General features: G+C 38.6%; 1 protein-coding gene and 1 long non-coding RNA gene across 2 annotated transcripts; both read left to right on the forward strand.

Moving 5' to 3' along the window:
- The first annotated feature begins 1,838 nt into the window (after nucleotides 1-1,838).
- LOC148184502 (uncharacterized) lies at nucleotides 1,839-3,343 on the forward strand. The gene is made up of 2 exons (XR_015772407.1): nucleotides 1,839-1,934; nucleotides 3,145-3,343. It is a non-coding gene; the product is annotated as an uncharacterized LOC148184502 (long non-coding RNA).
- Nucleotides 3,344-6,910: 3,567 nt separating this feature from the next.
- On the forward strand, nucleotides 6,911-25,892 carry ERMP1 (endoplasmic reticulum metallopeptidase 1). The gene is made up of 15 exons (XM_005522756.2): nucleotides 6,911-7,191; nucleotides 7,792-8,093; nucleotides 11,460-11,587; nucleotides 11,917-12,022; nucleotides 12,863-13,009; nucleotides 14,659-14,751; nucleotides 16,124-16,336; nucleotides 17,383-17,603; nucleotides 20,369-20,543; nucleotides 21,111-21,301; nucleotides 21,947-22,099; nucleotides 22,582-22,784; nucleotides 23,494-23,609; nucleotides 24,123-24,286; nucleotides 25,431-25,892. The coding sequence occupies exons 1-15, from the start codon at nucleotides 6,911-6,913 to the stop codon at nucleotides 25,593-25,595; spliced, it is 2,658 nt and encodes an 885-aa protein (XP_005522813.1). The 3' UTR covers nucleotides 25,596-25,892.
- The last annotated feature ends 1,518 nt before the right edge of the window (nucleotides 25,893-27,410 follow it).

Genomic DNA, 27,410 nt, shown 5'->3' on the forward strand with positions numbered 1-27,410 from the left:
GTAAGCTTTATGCTATACCTGTGTACAGCACTTCTCCTTAATCATCTATTGGTTTTCTCCACTTGTTAAATTTACTAATAAAATTTAAGTATCTCTTATTTCTACTTAAGAAATAAGAAAAAAATTGTAGACTGCACTTCTATTGAACTGCTTACATTATTTCTTGTTCAACATTTAAGCATCTAAGAAAACTGTTAGGAGAACTGTCAGGTTTCCATTCATACACTGGAGGAAAAAAGTTTATTCCAGGTGGCAAGAAGAGTCACTTCAGATCTAGTTTGTCAGCTCAGCTTTCAGTAAGTCCAAGGGTTAGCTTCCACTTTAAGTGCTTGAGTAAGCACAAAATACGTTCACAGGTAGACTGCTCCATGAAATATTTGGTGTAGAGTGACATGAGAATCTCCCTGGAACATCTGTACTTCAGATAATAATGGTGATTCATGATTATGATGAGATTATGTTTAAATGCTGTCCAGTCAAGTCATAAAGAAATATTTAACCATTCAGGAGTTAGTGTGTCTTGGCTTTTATTACTAGGCTCATAGAATGAAATCTGCAATGGTTAAAATGGTTTAAATAGAGGCTGGATATAGATCCATTTCTAAAATGCCTTTTCATCAGTATTCTTGAAACTGAAAGTAATGATTGTGTTCTCTGCTGCTGTAGATAATTTCAGTTTCACTGATTTCAAAATTACTTCACCCCTTTCACCACCAGGGAATTTCTTCACCGATTTCTTAATGGGAACAGGGCTGTCTTAGATGAAGATACAACATATCTATCTATTGCGTCTTTATTGTTATTATTATAGTATATATAAAACCTGGAAAACAAGTCCCTGAAATGTAGTTTTTATTTAAATAAACTGCAGAAATGTAGAAAGCCAGCCTGACATAAATACACACAGATCCTGGCAAAGTCTTCTTGTAGTCAGCTGTACTCAGATGCAGAGGCAGAGAGCTTATGAAACCATGCCTCCTGAATTCATCAGTTCTTGGTGGTGATCATGCTTGTCCCTCTGCTTGGAGCTACTCGCTCTTATCACACACATCCTCTTTTTTTTTCTCCTGACCAATGCCTTCTGACAGCATTGATAAACAGACAGTAAGCCAAGATAAAACATTACCAGTTCATATGATCCACCAGCTAAGAGAATATTGATTGAAATGACTGAATCAAAATGACTGTGATTGATTTGTTGTGTTAAGTATTACTAATGTAATATGGCTAGCCTGAACATAAATATTCAGAGGACTGTGTGCAGGAGAGATAGAATATGAAAGGATTGGAAAACTATTATGTAAGAAATAAACAGGCTGACATCACTGCCAAAATAGCTGTCATGGGATGCTAAATGAACCTGGGAAAGAAATGTGGATGAGTGTGGAGGTACTTAAGGTCTTGAAGGAAAAAAATAATTTAATCTTGATGTGATTAGAGAAGAAGAACCAGGGTGGTGATTCAGTTGCATAAAGTTAGGATGATAAAGGAGGTATGTTTTGTGGAGATAGGATAGCTGGCAGTGATAGTTGGCAGATATTAGAGGGGCTAAAGAGCAGAAGGAGGTAGCAAATAAGCAAGTGAGTGATTAGGGTTTGTCAGAAGCAGTCAGACTGTAGAACGTGAGCTATTTAATAGATAAAGGAGGAATAAGTGGCTTAGTTTTGGACTGGGTTCTGGTTATCCTATTACCAGTTTAACAAATTCTTATTAGTTTAAGATTGATTGAAGCTTTACAGGCTGGGAGCAAATGAAGAAAAAAACCTTCTGTCCTGAAATTACAGTCAGGTGTGCTGATTGATCCCCTCCCCAGAGCAACATCAATCCCTGGCTTCCCTTTATAACAAAGGGAATGCTTAGCTTGCATGGAAAGGGGGATAGACTATCTACGAGGAAGAGAGTGACATAGAGCCTGAACTGGATGCAAATGGAAGGTATATTTATCTAGACAAAGGTTGTTTGTTTTGTTTTTCAACAAGCAATAATCTGTTCATTTTCTCTGTGTAATTCTTAGGTGTGATTATAGCTTCCATTACAAAATTATAGGGTAAGAAGGAGAGGGGGCACAGGAAATGAGTACTGCTAAACAGAGAAGAGGGAAATGCACTGCCTAAGCTTATCAAAACAAAATGGTTAAGTACAGTGCTGATGCAAACAAGAGTCTCTCTGTGCCCTATCAATCTAGCATCTGTGGGTGGCTTCTTCCACTTCCTGTTCTGAAGAGTGACTAGGGTTTTATCATTCTGCTTTAATTATAGCATGAAGGTGAAAATGCCCAGTTCTTGGGTATGTCTGGAGTTCCATTGAGGTATTTTCTATCCTCATACCTTAGGAAAGAGATGGATGTGTTTGGCTAAATTATCCCTAAATGCCCTTTAGTTGATGTTTGGGAAGGATTTTTACAAGTATTCAGCTAAGAACACCAACATTAAGGGACATAAGCTCATTAGACTTCCCATGCTATTTTCTTAAGCTAGCTTGCGACACACTGACATTGGTGCTGTTTTGTGGAGGTATGATAAAGTGAGGAAATAAAGTCTGAGAAGTGTCAATCTCCTTGACAGCATGAAGTGTGCCTGTATAGGAGAGTTTTTAGAATGAACAGCTGCTTGTATTGAACTGATTACAAGGCTACCCAAGGCTGCCCTGTATTTCTATAAGGATAGTTTCTTGCATTGAGGCCTTAAAATATTCTTCCTAGTTTCATTTTTAAGACTAGGATGGCAACATAATGAAGAAGAATGTATGTTTACTCAGCAATACTGAATGCTTACAAAGTTTGCAGTACACAGAATGAGAACCAGGCCACAATTAGGCGATGGGAACTGGACTGTTGGTAGCAGTGACCAAAAAACGCACCTTGAAGACAGAGCAGAAAATTGATTTAATATGAGCTTCTAGTTACAACCCTGTGGTTACAGGAGTGAGGTAATTCCTGCGTAAATGGTTGAAGAGATGAAAGATGTGTGCCTGAGGGAGGAGTAAAGATCTAGCTCTGTTGCAGCAGGAAGGCTCAGGGATCCAACACCTCCTTCTGTGCAGGGAAGCGAGATTTTTTCAAGCCCACATGTGTCACTAAGGAAATGCTGATATAAAAGGCCCTGGAAACTCAGAATGTAAAATCTGATTTTTTTTTCCTCACAGGATTTCCTCTTGAGTCCAAATTTCATTGAAAGTTGGTCTGTCAGATAAGCTGTGGGACACTGAGTGGATGGCTGGAACATGCTGCAGTGACAGAACCAGATTCCCAAAAGAGCTGGGCAGAACTGTCATTTCAAAGCTGTGGCAACATGCTTGTGTTAAAGCAAATAAACATCTCTCTCTCCCTGCAGAGAAGCAATGATTTTACCTTTGTATGTGTCACTGGTGTAGGTGCTGTAATACTACTTCTTTGGTTTAGCAATGTAGGAAATTTACTAGAAAGCTTGAAACCATCAGAATGGTTAGCAGGAGGATGAAAGAGCTGGAAAATCAGCAGTTTATAAAACTTAAACTTGAAGATGAATGTAAGAGGGATCTTGATCATGATGTATTAATATCTACACTGGACTAGAAATCTTGTAACAAATGGATTTTCAATTTATTGGTCAATGATGTAAGAAGATTCAATGGATAGAGAATGGAAGCTAAGAAATTAATACTACAAGTAAGTCATGTTTGAATAAGAAAGGTGACAATGGGAACAACTTACCTATTATTTCATCACTGTTTATTTTTAAACAAAACTGAATGCTCTTCTTAAGATAGTGTTATAGTTCTCTTGCCCTAGATAGCTTATGGTGGCCTCAGTGTATAAAAACATTCATATCTGTATTTTTCTGTTAAGCAAGAATGCTAACCTGCTATGACTTAACTTGCTTTTGCTACTCAACTAGAAAACAAATCCAACCCATAGTCCTCATCAGTAAGGAATTGTCTTTTTCCTTCTGCTTAAAACACGGTTTACAAATATGATTAATGCTCAGTGAACATGGGATTTTCCTCTGTTGTGAGCTGACAAAATGAACCAGTGGGATTGCAAGATACTATGTTAAACACCAGCCTTCTTGACATAAAGTCAAACTGAATTTATGCTGAATAATTTGATTGGAAATTAGATCCAATTACCTGAAATTGGTCATTCCAGACTAACAGAGCAATAAAGGGCACTGTGTTTGTTGATGTATTTGACCTTGATATTACAGTCATGTCAAAACATGTAAGTACTATAATTCCAGCCTAATTCACACCGCACGGTGCCCTCCCAAATGCAGTGCTCAGAACAGATGATAAAAAGGGCTGTCGGTATTTCAAACATATGAAATCTTACTGATCTAAAGCAGAAAATTACTTCTGAATTTTGAATTGACAGAATTTTTAAAATTGTTTTGATTGATAAGAGTATGACTGTCACCAAATTCAGTACAGTCAAGACTTTTTCTTAACAGGGAGTGGTTTAATATTCAAATATTTCCCAAAGAATAGAAGACCATTAAGAAAACAATGACATTTTTCTACAGCTCCAATCCTCATGTATGCCTAAAGCCAAAAGAAATAAATGATGTGTAGCTCCTATTTCTCTAACTGTGCATAATGCTTCAGATCAATAATGTAAGCATAGTAAAATTGATACAAAGCAAAATATGTTGGAGAGCCCCTGGCCCTGCTTAGGTGAGATTTCAGGAGTGGTGGCTCTCAGTACTTTGACACTGATGATACTATCCATGAAATCAAAGTAAGAGAAGAAAGTCTGTATTTGATCCTTGATTGCCTTCTCTATATAATTTCAAGACTTACATAAGAATTTCAAAGGAGAAATAGAGACCTACACTCAATAGCAAGCCTGTCTTTCTTTAAAATCACTTTTTCTTATGTATATTAATAATATTACCTCAACATCATACAGGTTAATATGACATTGTCAAAGGGCAGTTTCCATTCAATATTGGGAATAGAAATATTGACATATTGGGGGATCACATTTGATTTTTTGTTTTGCTTTGTTATTTCTGTTGAAAGCCTTTCACTGGATTAATTCTACACTGGTATTTTTAATAAAAAAAATATATTGACATTTTTCCTAGTAGTTTCTAATGTAAAATCTGCTTTTGAGAACCTAAACTGTAGGTATATTTGTCTGCTCATACATGAGACAAAAGCAGAAAGGAAGAAAAACGGAACAAAACAGAGTAAACCAAGCTTTTCAACCTAGGTCTATCTTACTGGGTTGTAGTGTAATCTGGAGTTATAAATCAAAATTGTCATCAGTAATCTTGTATGTACTGAGGATGCAGTGATGCAAATAAGAAAATTTGCTAAGCCTGAGTATGGAAATTTCCTAAAGAACCTGGGGTGTGCAGAGAGCATAGTCATCACCTTTCAGCCCACCACTTTCTTCAGACTTTTCAACTCCAAAGAGTATTACAAATGCTATTAGTTTTCATTTGGCAACAAGGGCAGGGTAGAAAGCAGCAGTGTTCAGTGTTTACGTGCATCACTGGATATTGCAACTGCCAGTTCTCTAGATCATTACATATTTTGTTTCCAGATTACATCACAAAGCAGCAAAAAATAAGTATCTTCTAGGATATCTTCAAAAATGATGAAGAACACTGGAAAACAGTATGATAAACAGGGAAAATGGCCATAAGCTGGTCTGTGCCATCATTCAAACACAGTGTGAGAGTAGGCAGAAGTGTTCTGTCCCTAGGAGAAGCATGTGGAGTGCTGCATGAGTGATGGTCCTTGTCACTACTCAGGCCCCATCGTTGCACGTGCTCTCCATGGCATGAGTTCACTGGAAACCACTATTCACTACCACCTCCTGGCACTATTGCTCTGCACCCCAGCCTACCTGAGCTCCAGTCTGGACACTGCTACAGCTATGAAATGCTAAAGATACAATGCAGTGGAGGGGGAGACCCTGCAAGAGCCACCGGTGCTGTAACTTCATGATTTTTAGGGTTAGAGAGTTAGTGTGGCACTCTGATGCTCCCCCGCATGGCACCACTGTTACTGCTGTGAGCTTTCTGTTTTAATGAAAACAAAACCAACCAACTGAAACAACTAAAATAATCAGGAAGCCTGGGGAAAGCCTTGCAAACCTTTGCAAGTGAGGAGATGCAGCACGTAATGCACAGGACAGTCTTTTGGTCAGAGTCTGGCAGATGCTGACCCTGGAGCTCTGGCTGGACAGTGGGCCCAGCGCCTCACCACTGACAGGCCACCACTTTCCAAAGGCAACCAGTGCTGAGGGCTTCTCACCCTCAGTGTGTGGCCAAGGACAGGCCCAGCCGCACTGGCTGTGCCCAGTTATGGGCTCCTGAGGACAAGAAAGACATGGAGCTCCTGGAGCAGGTCCAGCAGAGAGCAACAAAGGTGAATTGGAACACCTCTTTTGTGAGGAAAGGCTGAGAGCTGGGCTTGTTCATCCTCAAGAAAATATGACTGCTAGGCGACTTTATCAGTATCTGGAAGTCTCTGAAGGGCGAGTGCCAAGAGCATGGACCAGGCTCTTCTCAAGGGCTCTGAGCAATAGGGGAAGAGGGCAAAAGACAAAAGGCCAACGGTCAGAAAATTATGCACAGGAATTTCCACACGAACACGAGGAACAACCTCTTTACAGAGCAGGTGACGGAGCACTGGAACAGATTGCCCAGAGAGGCTGTGGAGTCTCCCTCACTGGGGATATTCAAGAGCAGTATGGCCAAATCCCGTCCCATGTGGTCCTGGACGTCGTCTGCGGCTTGGGCAGGAAGGTAGGACCAAGTAACCTGCTCCACCCTTCCAAACCAACCGACCCATCAGCGGGCTGCGCAGCCATCCCCACCGCGGGGCCCTCAGCCGCGCCACGTCAGAGGCGGGCGGGGCCGGGCCGCGCTCTGACCCGAGCTCCTGCTCGTACGGCGGCTGCGCGGCGGGCGGCGCGGCCATGGAGCGCGGCGGTGACACGGCCGTGTGGAGGCTCCGCGCTACTGCCGCACAGCGCGACCGCCGCCAGCCGCCGCCGCGGGAGGACAGCGACCACGGCGCGGGCGGGAAGAAGCGGGGCGGGCGGCGGCCGCTGCTGCCGCTGCCCGAGGCGCGGGGGGCGCCGCTGGTGCTGCTGTACCTGCTGGGGCTGCGGGCGCTGGCGCAGGTGTCGCACCGGCAGCTGCTGAACCGCTCACCCGCCGTCGCCGGGCCCCGCGACTTCAGCGCCTCCCGCGCCAGGTACGGCGGGGCCGCCGGGTGGGAGGCGACCGGGATGGGTGGCGGTCCCTCGCAGAGGGGTCGTGCGGTGGTCTGCCTTGGCGAGAGCTCGGAGTTGATGGAACAGCGCGTCCCCCGTAGTTTAGTTCTAGTAGTCTGGCGTTAGTGTTCAGTGTCTCGGAAAGCCTCTTGGCAAATTTTCAGTTGTTGTGTCACCGAGGCGTCGGGAAGACTAAAACTGTCAGTGTAATTTCACTTTTAGAGTGTTAACGTCAGGTGTATAATGTCTTGATAAAAGTGTGCTTTTCAGACATTCAGAAAAGAGCATACAGAACCTCGCTAAAGGAAAAATCTTTAGCTTCTCCATTCACCATTCTGTTAATTTTTGAATTGATACGTTCAGACCAGAGAACCAATACGATGGCTTAATATCATAGTAGTTAAGATAAGGAGTCCAGAGTAAAGATCAGGGCTATATATCCATTATGATCTAACTGGCTTTAGCCTCTCCTTACCTTGAGTTTTGAAATAGAACCGTATATGAAAATTTTGCAGTTGTAGATGAGTTACACACTAAATGTTGAATGTATTGATGCTTAAGTTTTAATTTATGTCTTACAGGGGATATCTTGACAACATTACAGCAATTGGGCCCAGAACAGTTGGAAGTCCAGAAAATGAAGTTCTTGCAGTTAACTACCTCTTAGAACAAATTAGGGGAATAGAAAGAGAAAGCACGGATGCTCACAAGATATCTGTAGACATACAGAGGCCTACAGGCTCCTTCAGCATTGACTTTTTAGGAGGTTTTACTAGTTACTATGCAAACATAACCAATGTGGTAGTGAAGCTGGAACCTCGAAATGGAGCTGAGCATGCAGTGTTATCCAATTGTCACTTTGATTCCGTACCAAATACCCCGGGTAGGTCTGTGTGTTTGTTCCATGTTTTTGTGTGTTATGTGAGCTGCAGAGCTTGGCTCATGGATTTCTCCTACCAAGTAGCCATGTTAGAATAATGCATGTGTCAACTAGTCAACTTGGTCTCAGTGAAATTCATTGTGTTAGAGTGACAGGTTGATCCTGTTAAACTCAGGATTTCACTCTCACTTTCTGGTAGGCAGCAATTTACAGATGCTTATTTAGATTTCTGGAAAGCTTGGTTATATCTGTTCTTCTTATAATTCACTGCTTATGCATATAGTTCATGCGCTATTTCCACCTGTGGTCCAGGTATTTTCATACTTCTGTACAGATTTAATCCTGATTTTCCTTTCACAGGATGCTTTGTGCCAGAGACTATGCCCATTCTCACTAACAAGTCTGTTTTCCCCTCCTTTTGCTGGTATCTCATATTTTCAGTCTGATATGCTTAAGATATGCCAGGTTTTTTTTCTTTGCATATTCAAAGCTTCTGCCTCAAAAGACTGTAGTGATCAAAGGCTGGGGTACTGCTGCCTTGGCATTATGTATATCTTTTACTGCTAGTTTGACTTTCATTGTTGTGTACTCTCTTATTCTCTTGTTCCTCTATATTTTTTAAATCTAATCCTCTTAAATTGTTATTGCAGCAAGGATGTAAACTGTTTTGTAAATTTGTGGGTTTAACAAAGCCAGGAAGGTATGGATCTAAACCACAAAATTTGTTGTAACACTCAGCCACAGGTATGTGCCTCTTATTACAGTTGGAAAACACCCACGGGTGGCACTCACCAATGATGCAGCTTTTACTGGAGTTTCTTCATTTACATCCCATGCAATATTTTATTTTTTTGATAGTGAACCTTCTGTTCTTTAGCACATGTGACTAGTCTTCATTATTAAGGAAGCAGTTGAGTATTAGCTAGAGAAATGAAGCTTTGCTGGACTCCTTCTGTCTTTTTCTGCCCATAAATAGTATACAGAACTTTTCTTTCTCCTCAGTCATATTTGTACAGTGTGAGTTCCTAAATTAAGCTTAATAGATGCATGATTATTATACACGCTCTGTGGTTGAGGAACTGCAAAGATGCTAATTACTTTGATGCTAGTTTAGTCTACGTATGTCTACCTAGACTTAAAATATTTCACAAACACAGTACTATGATAATTAAAAATTGTTTTCATATTGATGTCCTATGTGAATTGTGTGTCAGTTTCTGTGGGTTATAAAACAGGATTATGTTTACATCAGTTATTTTCTTTACAGTTACTCAGATACTGAAATATTTCACCAAGCTTGCACAGAGATGCCAGAAACATGAGTGATTTGTAAAGGATTTTACAGAAATCTGCAGAGGAGCTAGAAATCTGCCTGTGTGCTTGTTCTTAATCACAAAGCAGCCTAGCCCTTTATAGCAGCAAGGAGCTGCTCTGCCTTTTGTTTTCATAGTATGCCAGTTGCACATTACCTAAGCAAGAACCTTTTGTTTTCTCTTGTCCTGTATTTCTCTTATCTATTTGCTTACAGCCCCTTTTGTCATTACCAAAAAGGTGGGCTTTTAACCAGAATCAGCATGACTGAAAGATCAGTGAGTAACACATTCGAAAATCAGATAATAAAATACAATCTTCTTGTGGTGCATATATATACAAAATACATGAGGCAAATCTGAGTAAATCATTAATTTTAGAAAGTTTCTGTTCCTTGTGAAGGAAAAAACATAAACTGTAAAGTCCTAAAACATATCTCTTGTTCTGATTCTACTGGTCTTCAGTTTATATGTCCTATTTGATTCTTTTCTGATAAACTCGATAGCAAAAACATCCTTGAAATTATCATTGCAGACATAATGTGGTTTTCTTAGTTTACTGATACCTGCTGTAAAATCTGTTACAGCCTCCTGTCAGTTTTGTTCTGTATGAGGTACTGGGTGTATTTTCTCTGCAAGTTTGTGTTATAATCTATAGCAACGTGTATGCTTTTATCAGGTGTAAATCTGTATGGCTCTTGAAGCCAATAACTTACTTTTCTTAGTGTCACAGCAAGGCAGGTAAATTACTAACTTCACTGTAAACTATACATGTCTGCTGAGTTTTCAATACAGCATTTTAAATGAAAGAACTCAGTGTGGCTAAGAGCAGACTCCTGATGAACTTGGGTAGCAATTAAGGTCCCCTCCAGCTCAGAATGCTCTGTGATATTCTGTGAAATTAGTGAAAACCTGTGACAATCAGGGCCTTAAATCAGGTATTTGGGTGGTGATCTATGGAAAACTTTTGTCAGAACAGGGCCATAATTTCTGAGAAATAGGGTAGAGAATGGTATATTGGAAAGATTTTATTTTTATTTATTCCATACAGTAAAGTAAAGCTAAAATCTAGAGTAAGATTTATATTTATATTAGGGACATGTTGTTTTCATAGCAGATACTTCCTAAGTTTTGCCTGGGGACAAGCTTTGGAAAAGCTGCTCTTCTTTTTTTTTTATGTGTAAATCAAACATTTTGAGCAGCTAACAAGTGAGACCTGACCATACCAGTGTAAGCATCTCAGTGCATGTTAGCAACCCAGGCCCAAAGGAATGAAGTTTAGATTTCTGTTTTCTCCCAAATTTTATTTATTAGAACAGGATAGGGAGGTGCTAAAACTTCCACCAAAGTGAGGGAAGTGGGAAAATTGGACAGCTTGACTAAAAGATGGATGTTTAATCAAGATAAAAAACCAGTGGGGCATGGGAGGTGTGAGATTGTAATGTTGGATAAGAAGCTCAAAGAGAACAGAGATTAGAGTGAGAGGGGTTTTTGCAAAGAAAGAAGGGTGGTGAAAAGCATCTGATGATGAGAATCTTTTGTTTTAATTCATACCATGGGATGATTTTAAAGATGTGATTTCTGGTATTCCTTTATTTTGCACTGTTAGCTGTTAATTAGAGGTTTTATCCTAATTGAATGCATTGTAACAGTATAGAATGCTTTAGGGTGACTTGTGTGGGAATGTTTATGTTTTTAAGTTCTAGAATGTTGTCAATGAAAATTACATCCTTATTTGTTCACTTAGTATTTAGGAAAGTAGATAATGATCACATTGCTTTCCTAGTAACCTGGTTAGTCTGCTTTTCTTGAGCAGTAGTGTTGGATCTGATCTCTTGTAATTCACTTGCTCAACTTCTGAACATATTTTTTCTTTCAGCTGTTGCTTTCAAGTTGTATAGACAGAGGGTACAAGCAGTACCAGAAAATATACTAAAGCTTATTACAATTGTACTGCAGTTATATTGACTGAAATAGCATAAACCATTTTTCCTCTCTTGTCTTTGTTGCAAATCTGTGCATTAGTTGTAAGCCTTATTATTTTGCTGATTATTTTAAGGTGCCAGTGATGATGCTGTTAGCTGTGCAGTGATGCTTGAAATACTTAACACACTTTCAAAATCATCAGAGTCCCTGCAGCATGCTGTCATATTCTTATTTAATGGTGCAGAAGAAAATATTTTGCAGGTAGGAATGTGCCAAAATTATAAATTATACATCAAAGTAGTATATTAAAACTCTTAGCAAATGAAAGATATGGCTTGTGTTTAGTCTCTTGAAATATTCACTGATTACCTGTCTTTTATGAGGAAAATGTGTATGATTTCAAAGGGAAAAATGTAGTTGGATTAAGAATATTATCTATTAGTTTTAGTAGAAGACTTGCATTTTCTGCATCTGTTTGTGGTATCTGCCTTGTGCAGTCTTGAGTTATATGCAGTCTTGAATCATAGAAAATAGCATTTAGGCTTGTCTGGTAGATATTTGACCTATATTTTTTTTGTTTTCCCATCAAGGCTAGTCATGGCTTCATTACACAACATGAGTGGGCCAAATCAGTCAGAGCTTTTATTAACCTGGAGGCAGCAGGTGTAGGAGGAAAAGAACTTGTTTTTCAAACAGGTATGAGCTTGTATTGTGTCCAATTTCTACAGTAGGATAATTTGATAATAAATGATGCAGACTTGAAGGAATATTGAAAATGACTCATAAGCAAAAGACAGGAAAACCTCTGCCTTTTTCCCAGTCCTGTGCAGCAGTTAAGTTGTTCTCAGTCTTTAGATAGTTACAGGCAAAACAGTGCCACAGAAGTTACTTCATAGGTGGGAAGCCGGTGGAGGGCAGAATAATAGAAGTTGTGTTTCCCTTTGACATCAAGGTAAAAAGGGGAAAAACATTTGAATAGTACCTATATCTTAATACTCATACTTTCGTATGTTCTATTTATTTTTCACAGCAGTTCTTTTAAAATCTTTGGAGTAAGATGTTGGCAGTAGGACTCCATCTCATGCTGAGGAACCAGCAGAACTTCTGTGTTTTTTAGGCTGGACTGTGGACTTTCTTGTACTGAAGCTGTTTACTTACACTGAATGCTTTAGGGGGAGAGATATTTTTCTAAACAACAGTATTGATATGTGATACATACATGATGTATTGGAAGCTTGGCTAAAGGCTGTGACTTCTTTATTAATGCTGGGTCTTTTTGGGACATGGCTTATCTGCTCTGCCACTGAGCACAGGAGATCAACAGTGGCTTGTTTTTTTTATTCCTCAGGTGTAGCTAATTGTTTCTCTCAAATGTGAGTCACTTATCCAACACAATTGTACTTACTATATGCTCTGTGGGGCAACAGTGTTAAATCTCCAGTGAGTTATTTTCAATTATTTATTACCATGAGGATGCATATCCTAACTCAACTTCAAAAAATATTTGCAGTGAATTTTCTGCTCATCTTTTGTTAGGACCTGAGAACCCTTGGTTGGTGCAAGCATATGTAGTTGCAGCCAAACATCCCTTTGCCTCTGTGGTGGCACAGGAAATATTTCAGAGTGGCATTATCCCAGCAGATACAGACTTCCGTATCTACAGGGATTTTGGCAATGTTCCAGGTATGTTATCAAAAGGCATGTCAATACACATTACATTTATAACAAGGACACTGTTCTGTGGTTGAACATCCTCAAATTTTGTCTGTCTCTCATATTGTGAGGGAATTTCCCTGTTCCTTTCCAAGGAAAAGAGTTTTTAAATTGAGTTTGTTTATAAATAAACAAATAAACATAGTATCATTTGTTAGGGATGTTTTTGGATGACTGGTGCTTTCCAGAAAGGAACTACATGGTAGAAAAGCTTCCTGTAAATCAGGAAAGTACTCCAGGAATTAACAGTACTCAAATATTCTATTTTGAAACATTTTGGTAAATGATGTTAATAAACTGCCTGCAGGAGTTAAATGTCTGTATCTGATGGAAAAACCAAAATCATCTTCTTTAGAGACAGTGACATAATGATTAATGTATTTTCACTACCCTTGGTTTTTGTTTGATTGGGATTTTTTTGTTGTTGGTCGGTTTTTTTGTTGTTTTTGTTTGGTTGTTGTGGGTTGGGTTTTTTTCCTACTGGTGGTGTTGTTTTGTTTGGGGGATTTGGTTTTAGGGGGGTTTTGGCAGGTTTTGTTTGTTTTTTCCATAATCAAGGACAGGACAGAAGCTTTTTAGTTTTGCTCATCTGTTTACAGGTTGCCATCCTTTTTGTGGAGAATGAAAGTGGGAAAGAAATGTGAAATGTTCACTCAATGTGGACACATTTCAAAAGACTGTAAACTTCTGTAAAGTCCTTGTTGTCCAGGACAGGTTGTCATTTGAGTTACTTTCAAGAAAAGAGATATTTTTTAATTGATTGTTAGTACAAAGCAGATGTTCTGGCATGTTCTGTACTGTTCTAAAGTACACTTCTAGTCTGAAAATAGAGTAGCTGATTTTGTACAATGTCTTCTTTGTTCAGAATCGTACCTGGATGGTAAATGATTTCTCATTGACCTCTGGGTGCTTTTTTATAAACCAATAAAAAAAAACTAAGTAAAAAACCTGGTTTGTTTCTCAGAATTGAGACCTAATTAGCCAAAAATTGTGAGAATTCAGATTACAAGTGGCAGCTTTTTGCATATGCAGCTGAACAGGTGAATGGTATACACTGAATGTATAACTAATGAAGCAGAATAACCTTTGGGTTTTGGTCAATACCTTTGTTTGTTTGAACAACTTATTTGGACTTTGAGATGAAGCATTTTCAGTCCGGCTCTCTGAAAAATTGCTTGCACATTAGAAGTACAAAGAGCACACCTGGTGTTTTGAGAAGGTGCTCTGTAGTTTCACAGTGCTGCTTTTTATTACTTTTCAGCATGAGCATTCAGTGAAGAGCAAGTAAACACTTGGCAAGCACCCTGTACATATTTTCTGAAGCTGAGATGATCTGGTGTTTTCATGTGTTCCTCCAGTGGCATACAGATGTCATGGGAATCGGTGCATGCAAAAAGACAGATGCTTTAAAATGTTTGAAAGCTGTTCTCTTTTAAAGGCACTGGAAGTCCAGTTAGCTTTCTTTCTACAGAGAAGACTGTTCTGTTCATCTCTAAGGATTATGACTGGGTTACAAAGTAGAGCAACATTTTCTGTGAAGTATATGGGAGGCTTTCACATAGTTATTTTGGGGTTTTAGGATTGCATAGATTTTAAAAATGCTGCTTCTCTTTCTGTAGGAATAGATTTGGCTTTTATTGAAAATGGCTACATTTACCATACAGAATATGACACATCAGACAGAATTTTGACAGATTCCATTCAGAGAGCAGGTTGGTATTTCAAAAATTCAATACTTTATCAAAGAGTTGTATTGTAGCTGCTTTTACATTTTGCTGTAAGACTGCTTTAGTGATAAATTAATAATTTTAATTACACATTAGGTACATGTTGGTTGTATTCTCAAGAAGAAAGAATTAGCTGAATACATATCTTTTAAATAAAAAGGAAATATATTTGGTCAACTGGGAGGATAAACTTTATCAGCATCCGGTGATATTTATTGGATTCCACAATCGCTTTCAAATCAAAGTTACTGTCTATCCACTGATACCTGACTCTTCAGCATTCCGTGTTCCATTTATCTCACTAAGTCTCATTATTGGTTAATGTTTCTCATCAGAAGCTTTTGGGTAGGTTGGTGGCATAGAGACTGATCTGCCAACACAGATTTTTGTTTTAGGACAGACCTTGGTCAAACTTATGTGGTAGCACACTGACTGGGTAAACAGGATTTATTTTCTACAATCTACAACAGGTTGTGCTCATAGCAGGCTGTTTTCAGACTGAAAATTACTAAGGGCCTTAGTTTCCCAGGAAAAGCTAGAATAATCCAAATGCCTCCAGGATTTTGACAATTCACTCTTCAAGTTTATATAGAGACCAGCTTAGATGACCAGCATGAATAAGAGTTTTAAATACTTCCTTGCATCAATTTAGCTACAGGACAGAACGTAACACTTCTAAATTCTTATTGGAAAGATGATTTTAGTAGGCATGATGGTTTTATGTAGAACTTGTCCCACTAAATATATCACAGATTTAGGAAAAAAAAGAAAAAGAAGACAGACTTTACAACCAGTGAGCACTTCAAATGATGTAGTAAAAGCAAAATGAAAGTAGAGAATGATTGTTCTCATTTGTTTACCTGTGTGAGAGGAAAAGGTGATTGGTGCCTGGAGGCTACAAAGGAAAACAGTGGCCTTGTCTTTACAGTCCTGTAGGGAAAGAAAGGCAGGTAATTCATAGTCATGGAAACCTGGAGGGGTCACTTAGTGGTGAGAAGAAGAGGAGGAAGATTAGGAAATTCTAAACTCGTCTATGGGTTAGTCTTCAAGTCCAGTGCTAAATACCAGAAGTGAAGAAGAGTTTATGGGCTGAAAGCCTGACTGTTGCCTTCACTGTGGTGGTGTCTAAGTTCATGAGACTTCCCAAGTATACTTATTTTGACAGCTGGATAGAATAACTCATGAAAATACTATTCTGTGTGTACTGTTGAACACCAGTTTGAGAATAATTATTTGTGTATTCATGTCTTCATTAAGGATATTTCTTTACAGCTTTTCAGAATGGTTATTTAAAAAATGCTGTGTGGTAATTTATCAGTGTTGATAAAATTATATTTTGTATCTGTTCTTTTAATAGGTGACAATATTTTAGCTGTCCTAAAATACCTAGCTACATCAGAAAAACTGGCTAAATCTTTTGAGTATCGGCATGGAAATGTTGTGTTCTTTGATATACTTGGTTTATTTGTCCTGGCTTATCCTGCTCGTGTTGGCACAATTATGAACTATATTACAGCAACGGTTGCTTTTTTTTATTTAAGCAAAAAAGTATTACAGCCAAAACCCAGAGGTAAGTCTTGGTGATTTTTGTTCTTTTTTTCTTTTTTATTTGCATTACTGTTTAAGAAATAGCAGTTACTAGATGCAAAAGTGTAGGTCGTAAAGTGTTCAGGCAATCACAGCATCTGGTTAGTTGAACCTCAGAAATAAATTTTAGGTGTGCAGCATGCCACAGAAGTTACTTTGTGTTTAAAACTTACATCTGAATGTTTATGATAATGAATGAATATGGTGGGCCTAGATGTCTAGCATTTATGAATCATGATTTTGTCTCTTATCATTTCATGAAGATTAAAATGAAATCTTTCAAAGATCTGGAAATTGAAAAAAATTGCCTAGTATCCATATAATTTTTAATTTTGTTAATTCAGATATGGTGTCATAACTGTGTTTCTTCAACACCTGTCTATAGACAGGACCAACTAAGAAAAAAAATGGGGACAATGACAGAAAAGCTTAATACAGAGTATAAACCAACTTAAATCTAGTTAGACCTTCTTAGTATGTGCATGAACATGTATGTTTAAAAGAAAAAAGGCTTAAGAAAAGACACCCATCTCCTCAAAATCAAGAAAACCTTTTTGGAGTAAGCAAATGTTACAGGAAAAACAATTTTTTTGTTGTTGGGGTTTTTTTTTGGGAACGAGGAGGGGGACTTGGGGGTTTTTTTTTGGTGGTTTGTTTGGCTTGATTTTTGTATTTTTGGGAGGGGGAGTTTCTTTTGGTTTGGAGTTTTTGTTGTTGTTTTTTGTTGGGTTTCTTGTTGCGTTCTTTTGTATAAGAGGAACCACAGCTCCACCAGTCCCCTAGTAAAAATTTCTGCTATCAAGAATGCTGTAATCTGCAAAATACACCAGCAACATTCTGGGAGCAAACCTTGCTGCAGGAATGTGTGCAAATACACATGCAAAGAAATAGGCTAAGTGATGCAAACTATGCTGTTAAAATACCTTCACAGATATTTTGGTCATTAGTTACACTATGGGGTAATTAAAATTTTGATGAATGTCTGCAGTAGAATACACAAGTGTTGAATGAAACTTTTTTTCTTCTTAGCTGTTCATAACCTGAAGAAGTTACTGACTGCATTCAGCTTAACCTTGACGAGCTGGGTGTGCACACTGGTGGCAGTCCTAATGGTGGCAATGTTTGTCTCCATCATTGGGAGGGCTCTTTCTTGGTACACCCATTTCTATGTTTCTGTGTCTCTTTATGGTACTGCAGCTGCAGCTAAACTCATTCTTGTGCACATGCTAGCCAAGAAATTCTTCTACAAGGTAGGCAAGACTTTGTTGTTATTGTTGAAGGGCAATGAGGTGTTTAATCTGTGGAGGACCTACCTTTTGAGCTGGTTAAAAAAAATGGCAAAAAGTTTCCATTATTTAAAATGTCACTGTAAAAAATTGCTTCATCTAAACATAGGGATTGTTCTGCTAACTCAGAGAGGCAAGAGGTATATGATTTAAGGAAGCTTTGACCTTTAGGAGATGTTTCAGAAAAAAGGCAGGAGCCTTGGTGTCTTGGGTCACAACAGCCCCAGGCAGTGCCACAGGCTGGGGCAGAGTGGCTGGAAAGCTGCCCAGAGGAAAAGGCCCTGGGGGTGCTGGTGACAGCAGCTGAACAGGAGCCAGCAGTGCCCAGGTGGCCAAGGAGGCCAATGGCATCCTGGCCTGTGCCAGCAATAGTGTGGCCAGCAGGAGCAGGGCAGGGATTGTCCCTTGTACAAACGACGAAGTACAGGGATTGTACTTGGCACGGGTGAGACCACACTTCAAATCCTGTGTTCAATTCTGGGCCCCTCAGTACAGGAAAGACACAGAGGTGCTGGACCATGTCCAGAGAAAGGCAGTGAGGCTGGAGAAGGGTCTGGAGCACAAGTCCTGTAGGAACAGTTGAGGGAGCTGGGGCTGTTTAGGGTGGAGAAAAGGAAACTCGGGGGGACCTTACCACTCTCTACAGTTGCCTGAAAAGAGAGTGTAGCCAGGTGGGGTTTGGTTTCTTCTCCCAGGCAACAAGCAGCAGGGTAAGAGGAAATGGCAAGTTATGCCAGGGAAGGTTCAGATAAGATATTAAGAGACATTTCTTTATGGAAAGGATTATCAAGCTCCAAAACAGACTGCCCAAGGAAAGGATTGGGTCACTAGACATAATTAAAAGATGGCTAGATGTGTAGATGTGTCATTTAGGGACATGATTTACCAGTAGCCTTGGCAGTGTAAAGCTTAGATCAAATGATCTCAAAGGTATTTTTCAACCTAAACAGTTCTGTGATTTTTCTGATTTGTAGTTGTTTTGACCACAGCTGGAGATGGAACAGAGCTCTTTGTTGTCTCTGTTTTTCTCTGTGATAAAATTTACTTAGGCCCCGAAAGGCTCAGTGAGGATTGCTGTCATTTGTCATGATTACTGTCTGTCTACCTGTTTTGCTTAGTATTCTTTTTTATGGACTAATCAATGCAATTTAATGTGTGTAATGATTTCATAATTATAGATAATAACAGTACCACATGGTTTTGTGTTAAATACAAATAGTTTTGGGGTATCTGATAGATTAAACTCTTCTAGGCCAGAAGTTGACTACTCAGGCCTGCTAGGTTGAGGTTTTAGGTGCAGTAATATTTAGTCATTCAGCTTGCAGTTACTTACCATCTCAGCCATTTGGGTGGGTTTTGGATAAGCGAATTAAGGAGCCTTAGTTGTCAGCCAAATATAAATGTTTGAAAAAGCTTTAAGAACTTCATGCCATTTGATTGTACGAAAAGTTCAGAGTGGAGCCATCATGTCTTTCTCTGTGGAAGTGGGGTTTTTAGAAAGTTTTTGGGGAAGGGGAGTGTGACTGGTACATGTATGTTACCAAATACATGTATTTGGTGTTTTCCCTTTGTGGAAAAGAAGAGCCATTTATAAAATAAATGCAATGTTACCATTTTCCAGTCTTCTGGATGAGCTGGCTTATACTTTCATTAGCTGTTAAGACCTTGCAGGCTCTGTATCTACTTCATTGCCTAATCATCAGATCAACCATCTGAAAATCAGAAGCATTGCATGCTGTAGCTTGTACCACACTGTACAGTTAATGTTGCTTCTGTAACTTGAATTTGACTTAAAAGTTGCGTAAAAATTTTGGAAGCCAGTCTCTTCTTTTGCTATCAGAGGCAATGCCTGTTCATGGCTCAACAGCTTATGAGTTGATAAGCTTTATGTTTTGAAATAGGTTTGGCAACTTTTATGTTTCTTCACTCTTCTCCATTTTTTTCTTCTCACCCCAAAACTGAAGTAGGTGCTTTCTTATAACCATTGATCATGCAAACAGTCCCTCTTGCTACTTAGCAGGATTTGCAGTTAGGAGTCATGCACTGCAAACACTTATATTGCCCATGTAACTTAAAAAAAAAACCCAAAACCAAATCAAATCACGTTTTTGATGGTTAAAATTCTTCTTTTTTTTATTTCCCCTGAAACACATCTGGTATTGTTTCACCTATGATATCTTTTATTCAAAACAAGTAACATATTTTAATAATCAGATTTCTGAAGTGACAGCTTGGGCATGACCTAAAAGAGTCACCTAAAGTGGTATAATATTTGTGCACTAATAACAGTGCTTGTGTAAGAAGTCTGTTAACAGCTGTTCAAAAGCAAATTTACATTCTCAAGATGTCCAGATAATTTTTTTCACTCGTAAGTATTATGTAGTTTTTTAATGTGCTGTGTTACATTTTTTTAAAAAAGATCCTCGTTTCCTAAAACACTAGCTTTGTGTATTCTTTTGTGTGGTCATTTGTACATTCCCTTCCTCCTTCTTTCCCAGCCTATGTAATCTCTTTTTCAAGTTATGTCAGCAGATTTAGAAAACTAATAAAAAAATATACTGTCATCAATAGTTCTGTATGGTAAGAGAATGGTGAGATGATGCTTGTTAAAATTGTTTTGCCCAAGGAAAACAGTTATATACAAGGAGTATGGATTTTTCTCTGTGTTCTCATGAAATGGGATCTATGGAATGTGCACAGTAATGAACTGTATTTACTTTTTGCTACAGAATGTGAATGAGCAGTACCTGGGAGATGTTTTTTTTGATGCCTCATTGATGATTTGGTCAATAGCATTGGCTGTGATGACTCAGAAGGGCCTTTGTTCAGCATTCATTTGTACGTTATGGGTAGCATTTCCTTTACTCACTAAGCTGATGATCCACAAGGAATTCAGCCAAAAAGGTATGGGTTTTGAGGGGCAGAAATTGTGTTTCAAAACTTGTACCCCTACTCTTATTTGAACAAAAAGATTGCAAACATTGACTTTGAGTAGTCAAATTAACTAAGTCACATTTTTGTAATGAAAGAAGTGTTCTTGAACTAGAGGCAGTTTGAAAGTGTGAGAAGCTTTAAAAAAATACACTGAAAAACATCCTCTGTCTCAGGCTAAAATAACTGTATGTGAGTCTATTAATAAGTGATCAGGATTTTGTTGAAAAGTAAAGGTTAATAAAAATCTTGTAATATTTAAAGAATACTTGGGACAGGAAATTGTTTGCATTTTTCTTGTAAAGCAGAATTAATTTTGTGGTGGATTTGAAAATTATACATTATAATTACAATGGTGTTGGCTGTGCAAAATGAGATCTCCTTTCCATATCCAGTGTCAGGGATGAGGACCGGTATTGTGTCTTGGGTCTTGGCAGCAATATATCCTTGTGGATATATCAGTAAAGATGTATGTTTATGTCCTTTTAAGCTTTTACCTTTTTACCTTTTTGTCTTTTGTTTTTTTCCTGTTCTGTATAGGTGCCACAATAAAGTTTATTGTGATGTACATGCTGGGGATGTTTGTTCCCTATCTGTATATGCTGTATCTTAGTTGGACTGTGTTTGAAATGTTTACACCTGTCATGGGACGAAGTGGTTCAGAAATTCCACCAGATATGGTGTTGGCAGGATTTATTGTGATCTTCACTATGATCCTGTCTTCCTATTTTGTAAGTAGATTTTGTAAATGTTGTTTAAAACTCTTAAACTACTTTCTCCTCTATAGTTTAGCATAAGATGAGTTTTTTAATTAAAAATCTTAAATGTCAGTTTCTTAAAAGGAAAGTTCTAGAAGATCTGTCAAAGATTTCATGTTTTTTGTTAGTGGAAGAAAGGTCATTGAAGCAGAGCTTATATTGCTCTATGATGATGTAGTAAAATGCATAACGTGACATAAAATACAAAATGTAATGCTGAATTTTGAGCAGAGATTCATTTTAGATGTAATGTATGGCTGAACATTACATGTACAAACTTCAGAAAGAATACTCAAGTTTGTAGGCTTTTTCTGCTGCCATAGAACCTGGAAAGGTTCTGTTGGGCTTTTTTTTTGTCAGCAGTTGTTTTAAAAACAGGAAAGTTTTGAAAGCTCCAGGAAGTACTTACTTTATTCCTTTTCTGTAAAAAAGAAATCATCTTAAAAACCCTAGTTTTAAATACTAAGATTAAAAAGAAGTGTCTTGTATGAGGCAGTACTTGCAATTACGTTTTCTTAATGTACCTTCAGTTTCATAATTGAATTTTAGAATTATGCAAATAGTGTCTTAGATATAAGTGTTGCAGTTTTGTAACTGGACTGTTTTTTTATTCTCTAGATTAACTTCATTTACCTTGTCAAAAGTACCAAAACGACACTAGTAACTTTAACTACTGTGTTTGTAGTCACTCTGATTCTCGTTTGTAGTGGAATCTTCTTTCCTTACAGTTCTGATGCTGCTAACCCAAAGCCTAAGCGAGTCTTTCTCCAGGTAAGAAAAGCTTTGCATGTTGTATTGCTCCTTTTGGTTGCAGGAGTGTTTGGTTTTTTTCAATGCTTAATATTCCCTTTCTTTTTTGGTTTAAAAGCTCTAATGAGTATTCCTCAATTTGAAGCAAGTGCTCTTGTTTCCCTTGTCCACTCTCTGTTCAGCTCATCTGTGTCAGAAGAGCAGGGGGTTTTAGGGCGTTTTAAATGGGTGAATTGTGTAAGCAATGGTAATTTAAAAAGTGGATGTAGTTTGAGGTGAACTAAAATGGTCATCTTCTGATTGTGTTTTTGTGGTATGTTTCTTATCTGAATAATTCTTGCATTTTTATTCGTAAATACTCAGATACATGTTCAGTGCTGAAAGGTTTACTGAAAACGCAGTAGACTTTAAGGATTCACAGGGGGGTTATTTCAGAATCACCTCTCACTGTTGGAAACTCCAGAGGCTCCATTATCTTTCTGTGTTTGTTTCTTTTTTTCTAGCACACAAGCAGAAGATTTCATGATCTAGATGGAAATGTGATTAAAAGTGACTCTGGTATATGGATTAATGGGTTTGATTATAATGGAATATCTCACATAACTCCCCATGTACCTGAAATCAATGACACCATCAGAACTCCATGTGAGGAGCAAGCTCCCTTCTGTGGCCTTCCTTGGATTCTGCCAGTGCATTTCATGTTCCGGTTCGTGTGAAATCTGCTTCATTTGAGCACTTTACTGCAAAGTACAGGGGTCATTTATGCAATTTTGCTTATGTAAGGGAAGAAAAACAAAGGATAATCTTGGTCTAAAAGTAAATAATCCTTCCTCTTCAGAGGACAAACTTCTGCCTAGATGCTTTGTCTTCTGACACAGTTCTGCAAGAGATTTATGGGTCTGCTGCAGGAGCTGCAGAAATTATGTGTGGAAAACAGATGTAAGCACCAGTGGAGAAAAAGGTGAAGGGGGGCCCCTAAAGGGCAGATCAGAGTAGGAGGATGTATGTCTCCTCCCTTCTTCCCTTCCTTCACCGCAGCTGACAGCAGAGGATGTCTAGAGTAGCAGCTCTCCACAGAAGGAAACCAGCTGCTGTGGCTATTTCTCACACCTCAGGAATCTTGAGAACAAAAGTTCAGCCATTTGAAGGTGAAAATACTCATTTGTTTTGTAATTTAAGGCAGATGAAGGTAATGAATTGATACAGTGCTGACTATTTTTCTGTTAATATGCCCTTTAAATATTTGTCTGGCCACTTGCTGATTTTACCTGCCTTCTGCTAGCATCAACACTTCTTGAATATTTCATGTAATAGCAGCACAGTCATCTGTACTGTAGAGAAACTTCTTGTCTGCTGATGTTTAGTACATCAGGGTGTTGCATTGAGAGTAACTTGAAACTATTTTTTCTCCACAGGAAAAACTGGTATCTTCCTGCTCCAGAAATTTTGCCAAGAAGTCCCATTCAGTTTAAACTTCTGTCCAAGAAGCCGATGCCCTGGAATTCTGTGAGGTTAAGCTTTGAAGTGTCTGGTGAGTGACTGAAGTTTTTGTTTTATGATTTGTGTTTATGCCCTTAATAAATCAGGCTTTGACTCCAGTACTGTGGGTTCTAGTGCCATTCCCAAGATACAGTGAACTTTCTGAGATTAGCATGAATTAATTCAGTTTCACAGCACAGTAGAAGCTGTGAGTGGTTCTTGCTGTTCTTATTTCTAGGACTGATAGCCTCATCTGTCTTGAATTAGTCTTGATTGTTTTACACAGGTCCTTTCTAAACTTGATCTTGTAGCACTTTGTATGTTAGTATGTGTGTGACTATATTATATTTATTATTATAAAATGTCCTGTATTCCTCTGTTACATCATCTCACTTATCCCAATGCTTAGAAAATATTGAAGCATCTTCTGTAGAGAAGACATTTCTGTCATGCTTTAGAAGACATGAGTAGTAGCTCAAGGATGACGTGCTGTTCCGTGGGAAAGCAGGTGGTTATTCTGTCTCTGCCCGTGGATCCATGTGGACACACATCTCTGTCCCCGCAGGCCCAAGCCACATGTCCCTGTACGTGCGGCCACGCGCGGGGTCGGCGCTGTCCCGCTGGTCCCTCGGAGATGGAATGCCGGTCCCCAGCATTGGGGGAGACTACTTTGTATTCTACTCCCACGGGCTGCATGCGGCTCCCTGGCACTTCTGGGTGGAACTGACGGTGAGTGCGGCACTGCTGGAAACCTGGTGATGCCTTGGTCCGCCCTCTTCCCACCATGGCTGCATTCTTGTGTGAAAAATGTCACAGCAACTTCCTAAAGCTTTGTTCTATGTGGCAGATCTTAATTCTAGTATCCCTCTTTTCATATGTCAGCTCTCTAGATCAGTTCCCATGTATTTTCCATGACTAGTCTGCCAACTTGACAAACAGCCAAGGGAAAAATACTTTTCTTGTCTGCATGGTCTTTGATCATAAGTTTTGATTTCTCCAATCTTTACCTCAAAGTATGTGAAGTTTTATCTTTACTACTGTTACTTCAGAGTTTATTTTTATTATTATGAGTAGTTCGCTTTCCTTTTCTCTTGTCTTGTTTGATTGGTTTTGGGAAATTACAGAGTCCTTGGTGGAAAATTTACCTGTCTTGAAACTGAACAGCGTTGTAAAAACTTTTTTTTTCTAAAGTTTCTTTTACATTATTTTCAGCTGGAAGCAAGGCTTCCAACCTTGTTGTTTCAGTGGGATTTATGATCTGCCTCCCCACCCTTTTAACTTGCAAAGGAGTAAGTTTTTGCAGACCTGTATGTTTTTACTACAGGTTTAACAGTGTCTTATCCTTCGATAAATATTACAAGTATCCTTGAAAATTCAGAAAGTTCCTTTTTCCTTCTTGCACCAGGCAGTCTAAACACAAATAATCCTCATAGGGTACTTGATAAAGCAGACTGGAGTCTCAGGTGTGACAAGCTTTGCAAGACTGATAGCGGCAAAGCTAGGCAGAAAGGGGCTGTGTATCTTCAGGATTTGCCATAGAAGGATCAGTGTAAACAGTGTGTTGGAGTCCATATCTTGATTTGTCAGCAAAACAGACAGATACAAACATTTAAGTTGGAGCACGTGGAAGTGTGTAATAACACATCAGAGGCACTGTGATATAAACATCTGGTTGTCAGTTCATTTCAAATTGAACTCATCATGTAATCAGACTGATATGCTGAAGATGGGAAATGTTTTAACGTAGGACAAAGAACCGCAGGATGGATTTTGTTGCATAGAAGCTGTCGGCAGAAAAGTGCATCTGAATTGATATCATGCTGAAAAGTCATGAACAATCATAAAGACTGTGTTTTCTTTTTCTCACTTTCAGGTCCCAGAAACGCATTCTGATGGAATAGTTTCCCTTGCCATAGCAGCACATTACTTTTTTGGGGAAGATCAAAAGTCACCTCAACTCTATGCCTTATTGGAGAGGTTTCCAAACTGGACATTTTCTTCTGGCTGGTCCTGTACTTATGACCTTTTTGTCTTTTAATTTTGACAGCAATGCTGCAGGGCTAATAGGGTTATTTCTGTTGCAGAATGCCCTTGTGGCAAGCACTTTCTAATAAGATGCCAGAGACTTCAGCAAGAATTTAAATACTTCAGCAAATGGTGTTTCTTTGGCAGTTTGACTATTTAAAGACTACTGCTGTCTTGGGGATATAATACTTTTCTGAATGCAGTTCACCTTGGCTCTTCCACTGAAGTGGCAGTTTGGCTAGTGGGATTCTTAAAATGAAAACTGCACTTGATGAGGTAATATTAGCATAATAAATGCTGGCAATTGTAATGGAAGGGCTTTATGGAATTATTTTGATGCTATGTAAAATTGTACTTCACTGATACATGGAGTACCACCTAACAGTCCTATCCGTCCTGTTCAAGTCTGATCTCCACCTGTTCCTGTGGGAGCAGGGCAGAGGTGGCAAAGTCCTGAGCATTACTTTTGTCACTGGAAAAAGTCACTCAAAACTGTGGTACTCATGGAGGCTGCATTGAGTCCTTGGCAAATGCACAATGCAGAGAAATCAATATTATGATGGAATGTGGTAATTGTTTATCCAAATTGTATGTTTCTGTTAAAAAACTTAGTTCTACCCCTTTTCCTGTCTCTTCGGTGTTACGGCATGAGTGGCTGAGTTCAGCCTAACTACCATCTTGTGGTTTTGTTCCTGTTGGGATCTTTCACTATCAGCACATGAGCATGTGACTTGCTCTCTCATATGTAAGGGTGCTAAGTCCGCACTCCTGTAAGTGGATGCCTTATAATTAATCTACTCTAAATTTTAGGTTACCTTCCAATTTCTTAGAATTGGCTAATTTTGGTATCTCCTCTGGAGAAACTTTTGGTAGTGTGTCAGTATTGCACTTGCTAATACATTTTACTGTTTCTTAAAATAAGGTTTCCTTTCCATAAGGAAAAGTACCTAAAAGAGTAATCTTGAAAAGCTATCTAATATTCTGGATTGCTCTTATTTTATTTTCATAGGATGGGTTTTATAAATGGCTGTGTTTTAGAGTATCTTCCAATTTTAATTGACGAGCTTTGAAGTCAGGAGCTACTGACCTCTTTTTTTATACTTACTAGGTTTTGGGGTTTTTTTAGTACAGTGATTTACAGTTAAGGGTAATTTCTGAAATTCAAAGAACCTAGTGTATTTGAAGGAACTTCCATGTTTTTTGACAAATTATATATAAAACATTTGACTATATCATTACCACACTACAAATTTAAGTGTTTTTTTTAATCTCATGAGTATTGCCTAATGTCACGCAGAGCAGATTTTGTGCAGGCATCATCATCTCGAGTAGAAACATGCTAGTACTGGTAAGTTTGCAGAGCACATGAAAGAAAATTGTGTGACAGTTAATTTGTGTGAGCTGTGATGGATAACAACTCTCCAGTTAGGTATTTTTTCCTCTGGGTTGTTCTGTAGTTCTGTGTAATAGTGGAAGTAACCAGTGTCATTGGTTGCAAGGACATTAAAAAAGATTGTCACTTACTCATGGACTAGGGTAAGAGGTTTAATTACTGTAATCATAATGAACTGGCCATCAGTATTTTAAAACCTGTGGGTTTATTCATTAATGTGCATTAATCATCACTCACTTGATTGTATTTGATTTGAAAGTACAATCCCTATATAATTTGAAAGTGCTATTAGTGATTTGAAAATCAGAATTACGAACTGAAACTCCTGTGTCTTGAATCTCAACAAATATGTTGTACTGTACTCTAGCTGATGCACAGCTAGTTAACTAAAGCTGCACTGATATTTACCACCTTCCTCAGTTTTTTGTGTTTTGC

Source organism: Pseudopodoces humilis, chromosome 4 (assembly GCF_049639895.1).
Source record: "Pseudopodoces humilis isolate 2021_Gansu_Grassland_sample_001 chromosome 4, ASM4963989v1, whole genome shotgun sequence".
NCBI lineage: Eukaryota > Metazoa > Chordata > Aves > Passeriformes > Paridae > Pseudopodoces > Pseudopodoces humilis.

Excerpts from the sequence above, each read along its gene's own strand:
- ERMP1 (XM_005522756.2), top strand. The coding sequence starts at position 6,911 with ATGGAGCGCGGCGGTGACACGGCCGTGTGGAGGCTCCGCGCTACTGCC. Across the intron at positions 12,023-12,862 it reads AGAACTTGTTTTTCAAACAG|GACCTGAGAACCCTTGGTTG; the intron begins GTATGAGCTTGT and ends ATCTTTTGTTAG. Across the intron at positions 22,785-23,493 it reads CCAGTGCATTTCATGTTCCG|GAAAAACTGGTATCTTCCTG; the intron begins GTTCGTGTGAAA and ends TTTTCTCCACAG.